At 36.1% G+C, this 15,619-nt stretch overlaps 1 protein-coding gene across 3 annotated transcripts in view; it reads left to right on the top strand.

The window, feature by feature from the left end:
• The window catches only part of CSMD3 (CUB and Sushi multiple domains 3), a gene marked incomplete at both ends in the record, with an annotated part of 652,566 nt that overhangs the window by 535,070 nt on the left and 101,877 nt on the right, over positions 1 to 15,619 (top strand). For all 3 annotated transcript variants that reach the window (XM_080610435.1, XM_080610434.1, XM_080610433.1), the window contains 5 exons: positions 1,417 to 1,513; positions 2,431 to 2,535; positions 6,535 to 6,653; positions 8,790 to 8,859; positions 10,553 to 10,669. In XM_080610435.1, the coding sequence (XP_080466561.1) occupies positions 1,417 to 1,513; positions 2,431 to 2,535; positions 6,535 to 6,653; positions 8,790 to 8,859; positions 10,553 to 10,669 (508 nt within the window). The remainder of the gene's footprint in view (positions 1 to 1,416; positions 1,514 to 2,430; positions 2,536 to 6,534; positions 6,654 to 8,789; positions 8,860 to 10,552; positions 10,670 to 15,619) is intronic.

Raw genomic sequence — 15,619 nt, 5'->3', positions numbered from 1 at the left:
AAATAGATATTTTAAATTAGGTGGTTTATGACAAATACAAAAAGCATGGTCAGCAGCAATCTGGCCCTGGAAACACAGTCAAAATATCTGATAATTTGAATTTTGTTCTGAAAGTTTCCTAGGTGCCTGTACTTCCAATTCTGTAAGTCTTCAGAAATATTTCTGACAGAACACCTAAGTTTCATCTAAATACCCTGTGAACCAAAAAATAAATAGCCATGCCTTACAGTTTTCTGAGAGACCAGATCCACTAGGCCTCCTCCAAGTAATAAAACATGCTAACAGTAACAGCCTTTCCATTGCTTCACTTCAAAAAAATTAAAAATAAAAGTCGTCTTTTCCCTGTAGTATCTGACTAATTCCTACAAATAAGTACAGTGTTTAAGACCCCCATCCAAGAAATAGGTAGCCAAACTGAACTTTCCTTCTACATAGAAGAAGGTCCAAGTTGTATATTTCACCTAGAAAAATAACTTCATTACCTAGTTGTACTGGAACCAGTGCTTATTTCTTCTGTTGAAGCTATTCTATTTTGGAAAAAATAAAAGAATAATTGAAGGAAAAGAGCACTAAAAGAAGCATGATTCTTTAACTTAGTGGCTAAGGTAGACCTTTTTGAGAGTGGTTGGGGTTTTATCCATGCCTCTGTCACTCTTTAAATGCTTTTCATTGAACAGTTATTTCACTAAATAAAATTAAAAAAAAAGCCCTCCAGAACCTTTCCCCTCTAAAACAGGAACAGGAATTTCTCTGTTTCGTGGAGAGTGTTTTCACTATGTGAGAACAGATATATCCTCCCTCTTGCAGTCTATCTGCTTACAACTTTACATCTCCTTATGAGTGAAAGGATGTTACCACCTCTGTAAGGAATTAAGTGAATGTTCTGGCATTTGCTTTTAGCATGCTAGTGACTGCTTCTCGTCAGGAGATGAGTCAGTGGTGAAGCTAACCAAACAAAGGAGGTTGCTGTTACCTTGAGGCAGAATTGAACATGGCAAGACAGGTGAAGAAGTGTGCATCACTGTGGAACTGTTTTTAGCTCTGGATAAACTAGAGAGAATCACAAAGAAACTACAGTAGTTGACGATACCATTTTGTCTTCCCCTGAGAGTCCTTCTAACATGGGGATCATTCTATACCCAGATGATTTTCACAGTTGTGTGACTTGTCAGAGGTAATATGTGGTTATCACTAAGGGTCACAGGATTCATAAGTCATAATTAGCAATTAAACACTGTTGTAGTGCTGTTTTATTCACTTAATTATGATTTCCAATTCTCTTTAACAGTGTGAGAAACTCACAACTTTTCATGACTGAAAAGTTGTGAAAGCAACAGAGGCCACAGTTTAATCATCTCTGTGCTTGAATACAGAGGAGACAAGTTTATGTTCTTCACCTCACATTTTTCTTCATAGGTGCAAGTGGTGAGTTTTGCCACCGAACACAACTGGGATTCCTTAGACTTTTATGATGGTGCTGACAACAATGCTCCAAGGCTTGGAAGTTATTCAGGTGACTAAGAAGATTTTACAATAAGTAAATCTTTAAACTGCCATGACTTTTTTAAATATGATGGATAGTGGCTTAGCAACTTCATCTGCCAGTTCCCTCAGGACTTGCGGATGCATCTTGCTAGCTCCCATGGACTTGTACTTCTAGTTCTTGTGTGTGTGTTTGTTCCTCCTGTAATTAACAATGGGTAATATTCTTTCTGATTTAATCAGTCATATCTTAGCAGACTTTATAAAGCTGGATATTTGAAAATGTTAGAAATGAAATAACATTCAGAGGCTCCCAAAGTAGATATCTGTTAATCTCAGGTTCTGCTCACTCTTAACAGCAGGGTCTAAAAACAAAATGCCTCTTGAAACTGCAAAGAAATAAATTATGCATTCTTTATACTTATTTTATGTAAACATGACAGTTCTATTTGCCTTAATTTGTTTTGTTTTCCTTTCTTCTGCTTTGTTCATGTCTATGGAATGAGATCACAGACAATAATATTGTTGTCTTGTCTTTTGCTGAAATACAAACAGGTGATCAATCACATTTCTAAGAATAGCCCTACAAAATATGTTAAGAGCTTCTTGATATACAGGATTTGCTCTTGCTTTTATGAAAACCCTCATGAATATTTCTCTTTTCCTGGATGAAAGCATGTAATATAAATTTATATTAGACCTTGCTTCCCTGAATGCCTACAGTTCATGTCTCTGATATTGTGGTGCACTGAAAATGTAATAAAACTTTTATAGGGACAGATACTTGGTAGCATCCATGATGGAAAAATATGGTGGAATTGGTGATATGACCTCCCCCTCTCCCTTACCCCCTTTCTCTTTTTTGCTTTCTCTCTTTTTATACACACACACTTACGTATTTAGTTCAGTTTCTGTGCATTTCAGTAATATTTTGATTTCTCATTTCAGGAACAACTATTCCTCCGCTTCTCAACAGCACATCAAATAATCTGTACCTAAATTTTCAGTCTGATATCAGTGTTTCAGCTGCTGGATTTCATCTTGAGTATACAGGTAATTCAAACATGTTAGATTAATGAAGATCTGTTGCTGATTCCAGACATCAGGTGTACCTAAACAATAGAAAAGAGGAATATTCAGTCCTATTGCACATAATGTGCTACATACTGTTACTTCAGAGTAATTGATAAAATTCACATTTAATTAAAAGTGAACCATATCATGCTTGAAACCTGTGCTGTACTGTAAGCGCTGCAAAATTTAGTTTGTCTTGCTTTTGCCTTTAATTTGTTTTGCTCTCTGAAAAGCTTTTCTGAACACACAACAGCCAGGAGTGAAAGCGGATATGACAATCCTGATCCCAAGATAGACCATATTTATATAATTATTGCAGGCAAAACCAGCACACTGATTTGGGGGATTTCAATTTAACTTATTTGCCAATTAAAAATTAATTACTGATTCTGATACTGAAGAAATATAATAACAAAACAAACCCTTATGGAAAGCACCCGTTTCCCTCTGGACACATGCTTTTGGTCTCATCAAATATTACATTGTACATTTGGTGAGGCAGGGGCAGTGCAGCAGGCTGGGTCAGTGTTCCAAGGATCCCGGCTCTTGATGCCCACTTGGGTAGGCTCTCAGGCTCCCGCCACTGCTCAGCCAACTGCTTTGGCTGCAGTCTATGGTCAGTCATGTTCTCTCTGTCCTACTTCAGCGAGGTCTCCTCTCTCTGGTTGCTCTGGCCTTTTGGCTCCTTTCTTGGTGCTGACTGACATTTATGCACATTTTCATGGAGGCAGATCTGATGGGTGCAGACACACCACAGGCTCCTCTGGTGAATGCATCTGTGTCCAGCAGCAGGTCAGCTGGAGTAGGCTGGAACTGTCTGTGTCTAATATAGACCCTCATCTCTTCTCTCAGATCCATCCCTGCAGCCCCACACTCCCAATCTGCAAATTCTGCCCAATACAATAATGTGTTTGTACTATATAGTATGTATTTTATATGTGTGTGTAGGACACAACACTGAGTCACTCTCAGTGAAAATGAGAGAATGAATAAACTGAAAATAGCAGCTGTGCTTCTTAAATGACAAATGCTCACAGGTTGGTGAAAGCACAGCAGAATTATTTCAAATGCTTTTATTATTGCTGAGTACCTCAGTGGAAAAAGCTATAATTATAAACTTGCTTTCTGTCTCAATGAGACTGCCTGAGCTGACTGACAGGAATTCTCGCAGTCACTAGTATTTTGTTGCAGATTTTTTTTTTTTTTACTTCCCAGCTGTGCAGTTCCCTTTGCTCATATTGGTGCTGGTGTCTGATCTACATAATTGTGTCACAGTTACTTCTTGTCAGTTTTACAGTATGCAAATCCTATGCTCTCGTTGTCTGATTAGCCGTTTGGAGAGCATGGCATTCCAAAATTGCTGCCTGATCACTTGTCTTTAACTAAACATTAATTATAGGTTAGAATGATTCTGGATTGAAATTCAGATATTCTTTCAGCTGCTTACAACTTCAGAGGGGAAGAAACTGAAGAAAGTTAGGAAAACAAAGTATAATGAGACTGAATCTAGTGAAAGTGAAATTGCATCTGTGTATTCCTATGTGTCCAAATAACAGAAGTGTGTAGTATACTGCTGGTTTGCAATTTTCACCTCTAAATAAAGAATTCACAGTGTATCATTTAAAGTAGTGATACATACCAAGAACAATAGCTGTATATGTATATATGGATTTATACAGGGGTATATGCGTGAATCTGTACAAATGTAATACATTTTTGGTGTAAGTGCCTGAACCCAAAGTATATGCTGAAAATTTGTGATTCAGGAAATAATACTGATGTCCCTCAGTAGATACACAATTAACCAGCTTCGTGAAATATGCTATTTTACAAAATTAATTAATAATTAACTTTGCATGTGCAGGTGATAGAGATATGTGATTAAAACATCATATAGACTGTTGTGGTTCAATCTTGGTTGGCAACACAGTTGCTTGCTCACTTCCCCTCACCATTAGGATGGGGAAAAGATTTGGATGGAAAGTAAAATTCATGCACTGAGACAGTTTAATAGGCGAGAAAAGGAAGATAACATGCTACTCCTCCTTCTTCCCCTCTTAATAATAATTGGACTATACGAAACAAGTGATGCACAGTGCAATTGCTCACCACCTGCTGACCGATACTCAGCCAGTCCTGAGCAGCAGTCCCTGGCCAGCTTTCCCCCTAGTTTGTATACTGAATAGACATCATATGGTATGGAAATCCTTTTGGCTATCCTGGCTCTATATCTTCCCAAGTTCTTCCCACCCCTCACATCCCACTCCCTCCTCACTGGCAGGGCAGTATGAGAAGCTGAGAAGTCCTTAGTGTAAACACTACTTAGCAACAACTAAAACATTGGTGTGTTATGAACATATTCTTATCCTAAATGCAAAACACAGCTCTGTACCAGCTACTAGAAAGAATATTAAATCCATCTGAGATGAAAACAGGACACAGACTTTGGGATGGAGTTAGGAAATTGCAATGTCTAAATGTATTATCTTTACTGTAAACAAATGTAAACTTTAAGAGCAGAAATTTCATGGGAAGTAAAGAATTGCAGTTGGAAAGTAAACTATGGTGACTTCTTAATTAAGATTTTCTGTGATGTGTGGTACATTTTATAAACATACACTCTAAAATAACCATCATATTGTGCATATGTGGGAATTATTGAAGTAAAATCTATGATATTCAAAGGACAGAATAGAATTAAGTGAACATTATAACTCCATAAAATCTGTGGAATAGTCTATAAATTTTTAATAAAAATAAACCAGAAATTGTTGTCAAGATTATTTTGAAGTTAAAAGAGAGGTTCATTGTAAGTAAATTTCTATACTGCAAATTGCAAAATAATGACATGGTTTTGGAGAATACCTGTGGAAAAATGCAATATATTAGGCATCCCTGTTTGTTTACCTCTCTCTGACTCACACCACAGAACTAAAGCATGGTTTCAGAGGATGCAATCTGGATTCCTGCCATGCAAAACTAAATAGGAGAGTGTACTTCAATATCTCAGCTAATGCCATCACACATGGACAATCACCCTATAGGACCAGACTAGCTAAAGCTGGAAATAATCACCAGTCACCTCCTTATTTTCTACTTGCCTTAGTATAGTTTCCAGGAGGGTCTGCTCCATGATCTTGCCATGCACCAAGGCCCTCAAGACTGACTGGCCTGTATTTTCCTGGGTCTTTCTTTTTTCCCTTTTTAAAAATGGGGGCATTTCCCCTTTTTGAATCAGTGGGAACATCAAAGAACTGCCATGACTTCTGGATCTTCCTGGGTAGATGTAATGAAGAATCTATTTCTCTTTTGAATTAAAAAAGCATGCAGTCTTTTGGCAAACCAGCTTCTATTGCAATCAGAAAGTTGAAATATTAGTGTTATGACTCTACAGCTATTCCATTAAAAATAGCAGATTAGGTGAAACTTGATGTAAATATTTACTCTCTGTATGTGTGTACGTGAATGAAAGAGTAGAGTCAGGCCTGTGAAGAATTGAATGCAGGTGAACAGTTACACTTTGCCCTGGTGTTTCTGTGTTCTGTGCTTAGTGTGGTATTGGCCAGCATTCGCTGGAACAGATGCTGAGAAAGAAGAGTGGGGTGCTCCCAGTTTGAATTAGGTGGCTATAATTAGGAGTGAGACTGGAAGTGAAAATGAATGAGTCTGAGCCAGGAGATAGTGGAAATTTAGAGAAGAGTTTGAGTTGAGACTGCAGATTATTGTGAAGTGTTTGTTGCCACCCTAATTTCTTCTTTCCTTTTCCTTTACTCAGGGAAGAAAGTTTTTCTCCTTACATAACATTTGGTACAAAATAATTCACTAGTTGCTTGTCCACAGAGAAACTGCTGGTACCCAAGAGCTTCCTAAAACTTATCAATACAGTATGCCTATGTACAGCATACACAAAAGTTCTGTGTGAATCTAAAACCAGATTTTATGTTCCTTAAATTGTCCAAACTTCTCAATTTTTCACAGCTATCGGTTTGGACTCTTGTCCTGAACCACAGACCCCAAGCAATGGGATTAAAGTTGGAGACAGATACATGGTTGGTGATGTGGTGTCTTTCCAGTGTGATCAGGGCTATTCTCTTCAGGTGAGCCAAGTTTTCAATTACAAATAGTGCATTTTAGTTCTTTTAAAGTGGTTACGTTTGAGTCTGTCAGTATGAAATGGACACTGAACTCTTCAGAAGTTTTGAACATGTGATAAGCTTGCAGAGCTGGTAGGCTTTTCTGCCAAATGTTAAATTAGCAACTGTCTATATATTCCATAAGAAGTGTATGGCTCTATATTAGTGATTATAGGTTGTTCTCTATTACTGATGGCATCTTTGGTATTCATAGCTGAGCAAAAGTGCTGGAAAATCAAGTTAAATCACTTAAGTAATTATCCATTAAAGATTTTTTTGTTCTCCATATATAGGAGAAAAGAGGAAGAGAGGAGGGGGAATAAAAACAAACTAAAGGGAAGGAAATAATTGTTTTTCTCAGTAGATTTGTCAATTATTTTCTTTAAGTATTTTCTTGGGCTTCTTTTCAAGTATGGGTGTATTTTTGCCATGAAAATTTGCTATGCTCTTGCATTGGCAAAAGGTATAACTAGGGGCAAGGCAATGATCGTAAATCACCAGTTGGAATCTGTCTGCCTGTAGGAAAGTTCTTGAGAATATTTTCAAAAATTTGTACAGCTACACTGTCGAACTGATCCAAAACTGTGTATTGTTTCCACCTGAGTCCCTGAAAGGACTGAAGTTTCAACCGATAGTTTATTGTTTTCAACAACTATGTTTTCTCATTTGTGACTCTGAAGACCCTACAGTTTCCACTTTACCTAGCTGTTTGAGAGTCTAAAAAGAGAGAAAACAATCACATTACCCATGCTTAGTAAGTCTTAAAGACAGAAAATGTTTTGTATATGACAGCACATGGTTAACTGCTAATGGAATTATTGATACCTTCCAAGTAAAATAACAAAAGAGTAGCTTACATACCTTTCTTTCTTCCTTCCTTCCTTAACATCTCTCTGGCCTGCAACACGTTGATGAGTGTCAAACTGACTGAAGTTTAAAAAAAGCTAATAATTTCAAACATTTATTTTATATAATATTTCAAACATTTATTTTATATGACATTTCAAACATTTATTTTCCGTAAGTCTGTGAAGACCTGAATACTGGGCTCATATATACTGCATCAAAAATAGAAATTTAATTACTTTTCTGGATATTTTTAAAAAAACCCTGCAGTATATGAACTGTGATAGAACCTAAACAAACTTGTCTGCTTCCAGCTCTCAACTGCCATTTGGATTTGAGACCTGTTTCCCAGGTTTCCCAGTTTCCTCTTCAAGACAGAGTTCCTAATCATGTCTGCAGCCTTCTAGCATTTCAAGAATTAACTGAAATGTTCTCTGATTGCAGCTCTGACAATGACTATTGAAGTTTACTTTTTATCTTGCCTTATTTTAACTGGTCATTCCTGGGAACAACTTATCAATTTTTTAATTCTTTTTTTTTTTTTCTTTAGTTTCATACTTAATTACAAATATGTAAGCAGACAAGCCACAGTAAGTGTCTGAAATAAAGAACTGTGCAAACACAGATGTAAATTTTTTTCCCTCCATGTTATCTTTGTAGCTTATATACTATGATTTTGCCACTCATTTTTATGGTGGGTCTTGGAACTCACTTGTAGCAGATTGCCTTGAAATCATAACACCTCTATTGTAAAAGGACACTTCTTGTAAAATTTTCTTGAATATTTCAACATTTGGCAACTTAAGCTCTTTCGACAATGAGGGTAATGACTGCATTTAGAATAGGTATTAGGAATTTAAGATGTAAAGTCAGTACTGCATAATGTATATAGTTCATATCTTTTTTATCAAGTTCAACAACTGATGCAAATGTAATTGTTGCTTCAGTTAAGCTTTTTGTTTCTAGACCCTTGGTTTATACTAAAGTTGGTATTATAGAACTCATCTGGATACTGTTACACTGTTAGAAGTAACATTAAGGACACAGACACAATTATCTAGTGGGCTAACAGTTAATATTGCAGTCTTATCTGCTGTATTGAAGGCATAATTTACAATGTACAATAAAATTGTTGTATCTTATTAGTTTTATATATTTCAATGATGTTTTAAATTACAAATATATTTTTGAGATACTAATGCTGTATTGTGTGTATTTTTATTATATGAGTTATCAAATATTGCATCATTTTAGGGACATTCACATATCACCTGTATGCCTGGACCAGTAAGAAGATGGAATTATCCGATTCCAATATGCTTAGGTATGTAAACTTTCTTAAACATACCAGAATGAGAAAGCCAGAGGACTCAGAAATAATGAGGTAGATGTAGGAGAAAGAATAGGGGGAACTGGAAGAATTTAATTAGAAGTGAAAATGGTCAGTTAAGCTGAAGATTTTCTAAGTATTCTGCACAGTTATTTCGGCAAGCCTTTTCTGAAATGTCCAATCATAAAAAGAAAGAATGAAATATGTTCTAGTCAGAATATATCATCAACTCACTATCAGTGATGTGACCTCTGGAGACTCTTGCAAACATTGTTAATTTATTTATGAATCATTTCCCCACAGAGTGATGATTGTAACAGAAATACTACACCAGAAACATTTTCATCTCTAATAACTTCAGCATAGGCATGTCTGCTCAATTCCAGAAGATACATTATTTTTCAAATTAAACTATATACATGACCATATTAATATTATTGGAAGAAGCAGTGGAAGCCTGCCAGAAGCCCAAATAAAACATCTGAAGTGCACTCAAATGTACTCTTTTTATATGATGAATAAATTTGAGGGATGTAAACTCTTTCCATCTGCATTCTCTTTCACTGAATAGAAATGCCCCTTTTCCAGGTTCTTAACAGCAGAAGTTACCTATCTTTGTAATGTTTAATGTGTGGAAAGCAGGATGATGCAGACCTCATTAAAGATTTTATACTTTGCTTTTCTTCAAACCAGATTATGTATCCTCTTGAGTAGCCTCGCATAATTCTGTTCTTAATCCTGTGAGTTGTTAAAACCTCCTATGAGGTACTGAGATCCTTCAGCTTAGAATTTATAAATATTCAACAAGAGTCAGATATTTGTAAGATTTTTTCTCAGGGGTTAGTCTTCAGTTTCCGTCATTATGCAGTAGTATATGTCTAGAAAGTCTGATATGATAACTGCACTGCTCTGTAGTAAATTCTGAAGACTGTGCTGAAATTTCAGGTTTGTTTTTTTTTTTCTTTTTTCCTTCTTTTTTGCAAGTAATGATTTTTAACTGTTTCAAAGAATGTAGCAACTGTTACTTGGGAAAAAAAATAAACAAAATTGTATTTCGCAGAATTAACATCTTCATATCCCGTATTGAATTGTAAGGTACTTTATACACTGATGCCATGCCTGGAAAAAAAAAAAAAAAAAAACAAACATGTTTTGTTCAATTCCCAGAAATATATATATTTCTATGATTCTGTGTATGCATGAAAATTTTCTAAATCTGTTTATTTTATCTAATTTTTGGAAAAGCAGGATACAAATGCAGTTTTTAAAAGGCCTCTTAAAACACTTTTGAGTACAGGACCTGTTTAAAATACATTATTATCTTACATTATTAAGATGCTCCTTTACAAACTGATGTGGAGCTGTGTCAATGTTCCTATGGGATGATTGATATGTGTGGCTTGCCTGTTCACAAGGATGGCTATGTGGACAGAGTACTGAGTAAACATCTGTTTTCTTTTCAGGCACATTGTTCCCTAAGTTAAAGCCTAGTCAATTCAGAGTAGATACGTATTTTTGAAGTGCCTATTTGTAAGTTACTTTGTTACAAATAGTGGTGAAGGAATGTTTGTATGTTTTTAAAAATATTTATTATGATATTGATAATACTGGAAGAATCTTCAATGTTATGGATAATTTTTTAGCTCATTCTACTCCTCTGAAGAAATGTCTGGGTTTTTTTTTGCAGCACAATGTGGTGGAGCCATGTCAGACTTCAGTGGAGTGATCCTCAGCCCTGGGTTCCCTGGCAATTATCCTAGCAGTTTGGATTGCACATGGACAATAAAGCTGCCTGTTGGTTTTGGTATGTGTTCTTTTGTGGATTTAATTTGTTAGGGTTTTTACAGATTCAAACCCCTGAACCTAGTTTTTCAAATATTGTGAATATATATCTTGGGGAGAAAAAAAAAGGAGCTATAATTAATTTAAGGAAGTTATCAAAGCCTTGAAGGAAAACTACAGAATAGAAAATCTACAAGGTTCTTGTTTTTTCATCTAACATATAATACAATTTTCTAATAAAGGAAGACAAATATTACAATCAAGCACTGTTTTATAACTTAACAGGCTTGCTTTCTCTCTGTGAGGTCATAAACCCAACAAAAATAAATACAAGTGTTTTAAACCAAGTTAGTGTCACTTTAGGAGAAATTAAATCTGCATTTGAATTCCTTATTTTATCATTAAGTTTCTTTGAATGTGCTAGGTAAATGTCGCAGCATCATACAAATAGTCTTGGAAGAGACCTATAGAAGCCTCTCACTCAAAGGTGTCAAGCTTCCCACTCAAAGTGAAACTGTCAGTAACACTAGATCAAGTCCACTACAACTGGCAGGTCCTTCTCAGGAGTGCTGCTACTCACCTAATCAATTCCCAGCCTGTACCAACAGAAAGGGATCTTATGGTCCATATGCAGAACTTCACACTTCTTCTGCAAACCCTTAAGAAGGGTTTGTTTTCTCAGTCCTCAAGTTGGACAGAAGTGCCATTTAGTAAATCATCCATGCCCCCTTGTTTACAATCCTCCACGTAGTTATTGAAGATGCATTCTAATTCTACAGGTTTCTCCTGAAGAATGAAGACATTGAATAGTGTAAGATCCCATATCAACCCATAGAATATTGTGCTTTTTACTGGCTACCAGCCGGACATTGAATGACTGACTATCATCCCTGGAGCCTTAAAGCTCCATTTATTTTTAACCTACTTCTTCTCCATTCATCCAGCTCATACATGTTCAGCTTCCAGATGAGACTCTGATACAAGTCAGTGAAAAGCCATAGCAGGATGAAAGTATGTTATATCCTCCCTTGTCATTTTAATCACAGAAGGAAATAATGGTTTATTAGATGTAATTTTCTGTTAATAAATCTGTGTTGATTACTCCTGAGTCCCTTTTTGTCTGTTATCTATTTGGAAATTGTCTCCATTTAGACAAATTCCATAATCTTTCCATAGACTGCAGTGAACCTGCAGTTACCACAACACCCATTCATGTCTTAAAGGTGGATATGTCTACAGACTTTTTTTTGGTCACCAGAACTTCTCATTCACCATGATTTTTTTTTGCATTTTTTTGCATAGGTAGTATCAGAATTTCAATTACATAGGCTAACCTCTTGAGCAACTTTGGGTGGATCCTATATATCTATCATTGCATAATGTTTATTCAAAGTTAGCCAATACAGTTGTCCCATATAATTTTTTACACTTGTGGCATTTTTGCAGGAGCACGTGCACTTTCATTTTTCCTATATATGCTACTTGAATGACATACTGTTTTTTCAGATGTTCCTTGTATACTTGTCATCTTCTGCAATATTCTTTAGTTGATTATATAGAATTTTTGGGTCTTACACAGTAAGTGAATGTGACATGCTAAACAGTTTTTCCTTCTGTATTCTGTTCAGATTCTTTATCTCCTCTTTTTGAAATCAATTCTTTGATCTTTTTAATTGTATGTCCTATGAGCCCAGTTCACTTATGATTTAAATGAAAGCTAGTTGTTCTACATGGGTTGTTTAAATTGAAGAATATTAAACTTTCAGTAACACTGTACCTACTTAACAGAATTTATCTGTGGAAAATAAATTATGTCAGGATAGAGATTTCCATATAGAACCCAATTTTTATGTTTGCATTTTTTTCAAAAGACACAGGATTCAAATCAATAATTGATTTTTTGTATTAGCATTCTAGAGAAATAGCATTGAAAATTTAATTCTGCTATTACCTGAATTTTAGACAGCTTGATGTAACAGCTGTTTAATCATGAGTTATAATGCTGTCTAGAATCTTCAGATCCCAAGCAGATCCCTGCTAGGTGAGTTATCAAAGAAAATTACAGAAGTAGTAAGTGCATCATCCCTGGGTCAAAGTTAGAGGGAAAAGGGATATTCAGAGCTGGGAACAGCATATGTTGCCAGATGCTTTCAAAGACATTTGCTAAAAAAGAAAAAATAATAAAAATCTGGACTATAGATTAAATTTCAAATTCCATAACATGGTGTGATCAACTGCATATAAAAACTGCTGTCTTTTTATCCCAAGTGTCTTGTCTGAGGATGGTGAGACACTCAAACAGGTTGCCCATAGAAATTGTGGATGCCTGGAAGTGTTCTAGGCCAAGTTGGACAGGGCTTTGAGCAACCTGGTCTCATGTCCCTGCCCATGGCAGGGGGGCTGGAACTAGGTGATCTTTAAGGTCCCTTCCAACTCAAACCTTTTTATGATTCTGTGATTCTGCCTCATGCCTTAATTTACTGCTATCTTGCCTCTTTTCTACTACTGACTCCTGACTCCAATCCATTTGCTTTGCTTGCAGTCTCCCAGGCTTATGTCTCCATTTCTTACTCCATGTCCAAGAATTTTAGTTTGACTCTTCAGACTCCTATTTAAACATTATATTATTAATGTACTATGTAATTTCCCTTCCATTAGGAAGGAAATTCAGCTATTGAAATTTTGGAAACGAATTCTTGGATGAAATAAATAAATTGAATTCCACCAAAATTAATAGTTCTGCACTGCTTTGTACCAACTGTTTATTCACTTGTTTTATGAACTGTTCTCCAGTTCAGGAACAGGAAAACGAAATGTTCCTTTTTCTAGAAGAAAATTAAAGCTGCACAGATTGAAATGTGCTTAACATTTTTGACCATCTTGAGACAAGATATGGTTAAAACTGAATTGAAAATAAAAATCAATTTTCATTGAAAAAAATGAAAAAAGTGACATGAAAAAGTGATGGCTATAACTGGTTTTAGTGATGCTGTGGTTTTAGTTCAGTAGTGGCACATACTCAGAAATGCTATCATGGGAACTTTGTGTAGGCTTTCAGTTTAAGTGTTTCTAACAAGATTTTTTTTCTGAGTTAGAAGTTATGTATCATAAGCTTTTCTACTTTATGGCAGCTAATGGTGTAATCTAAACCAATGACAGGCATTATGTTGATTTGGAATAAATATACAAGGTTACTTTATATGATTTGTTGCTATTCTTTTTTGAGATTTGTGGTTAGATTTTATGTTAAATGCTAATTCAAAGGTGCATCCAAACTGAAAAAAAAGCCATATTAAAAGCCAGCCTAAAAAGCAGAAGTTTGAGACAAACAGAGGCAGGTGTTACAGGCTGAGCAAAGGATGACTACTTTGAAAGACTGATATGGTTCAGAACTTGTAGTGAAGGACAGTAGGGTACAGAGAGCAGAATGATGGGCAAAAATATATTACAGCTGGTTTTATATCGAACAAAATGGGTGAAAGAGAAAATGATTGACAGTAAAATTGCATGAGTTGGCAGTTATTAATGACAGCTTACAATTTGGACAAGCATTTGTTTCACAGGATCATATAAAAGGCCAAGCCTACAAATACCATGAATATAGAAAGAGCAAAGTTTGAATATAACTGGATTCTCTGTGTAGGAAATATATTTGTAGGCTGGCAAAGTCAAAGAATGACACTTATGAGCAGAAGCTTTCTCATCAATATAAACTATCTTCAAATAAAGAGAGACAGACATGATCAAGGTAACTGTAATTTAATTATGCACCAACATTTTTTCCTGTAGCATATAAAATGCTACATGCTTCAGAAAACCATTCATATACTTTACATGGTATCTGGGGAGAAAGCTCCAAAAGACAGTGACAAACACTATTTAGCTATTACGGTCTAGGAGTTACAAAATTATTCATGACTCCTCAGTAATTAACATTACATCTTTTCCTTTCAATTTTATATGAAATCATGTTGATTGACTTTGCCAGTAACACCAGTGGGACTCAAGCATCTTCTTAATGAAAATATTCCATTATCATTCCATAGCTGCGCTAGCTCCAGACAAAATACAAATTCTATTTTGTTGTAAATTATATAGAAATATGCATACGCAGGAAAATGTTTAAAGAGCCCTATGACTACTCAGCTGCTGCGCCTTTTCCTTCTGCCACATAATCATTGTGATACATCACCTGGTTGATACATCACCTGGTCATTTTGCATGCAAAAAGGGGCCAGTCAGTACATTTGTCTGACTCAACCCTGCACGTTATCACCAGTCTGTCCTATTATCTCTTATCTTCTTATGAAATCTTAACTAAGTCTCAGTTTAGCTTCACTCTATCCTGTGTGCATGTGTGCTGCAAGGACTTAGTGCCAGCTACTGGTGAGACTTAAATCTGTGAGTGGAATTTGGTGCCAGCTACTGGAGTCAGACCAGCAGTGTGGGTGCCCCTGACCCATGGTGCTAGCTACTGGAGCAAGTGTGGGGGTCTCAGTGCCAGTTACTGGTGAGACCAGTGCAGGTGCGTGTGTATGAAAACTGGTGGCAGCTCCTGGAGACAAACCAGGGATACGAGTGCCCTGCAGAGTGTGGTGTCAGCTACTGAGGAGAGTGAGGGACCACAGCTCTCTGGATACACTGTCTCTGGGATAGGGTTCTCTCACTATTTTTTTCCAGGTATGGTATGCACAGTATTCATTTTAATAGGAATAGAGATTATTTTATGCCATTGGAAACAGGAAAGATTTGACTAAATTGAATGCATTCAATGTTCAGAACTGAAATTTGCCCTATATACACGAAGAAGTAACTTTGCAAAAAAAGTACCAGACGAATAGAATCATAGAATAAAATCATACAATAGATAGGGTTGGAAAGGGCCTTAAGATCATTTAGTTCCAACCCCCCTGCCATGGTCAGGGACACATCCCACTAAACCATGTCACCCAAGGCTCTGTCCAACCTGGCC

Source organism: Psittacula echo (genome assembly GCF_963264785.1).
Source record: "Psittacula echo genome assembly, chromosome: 2".
NCBI lineage: Eukaryota > Metazoa > Chordata > Aves > Psittaciformes > Psittacidae > Psittacula > Psittacula echo.
Note: the sequence above shows the minus strand (reverse complement) of the source record. Positions and strands in the feature narration are given on the sequence as shown.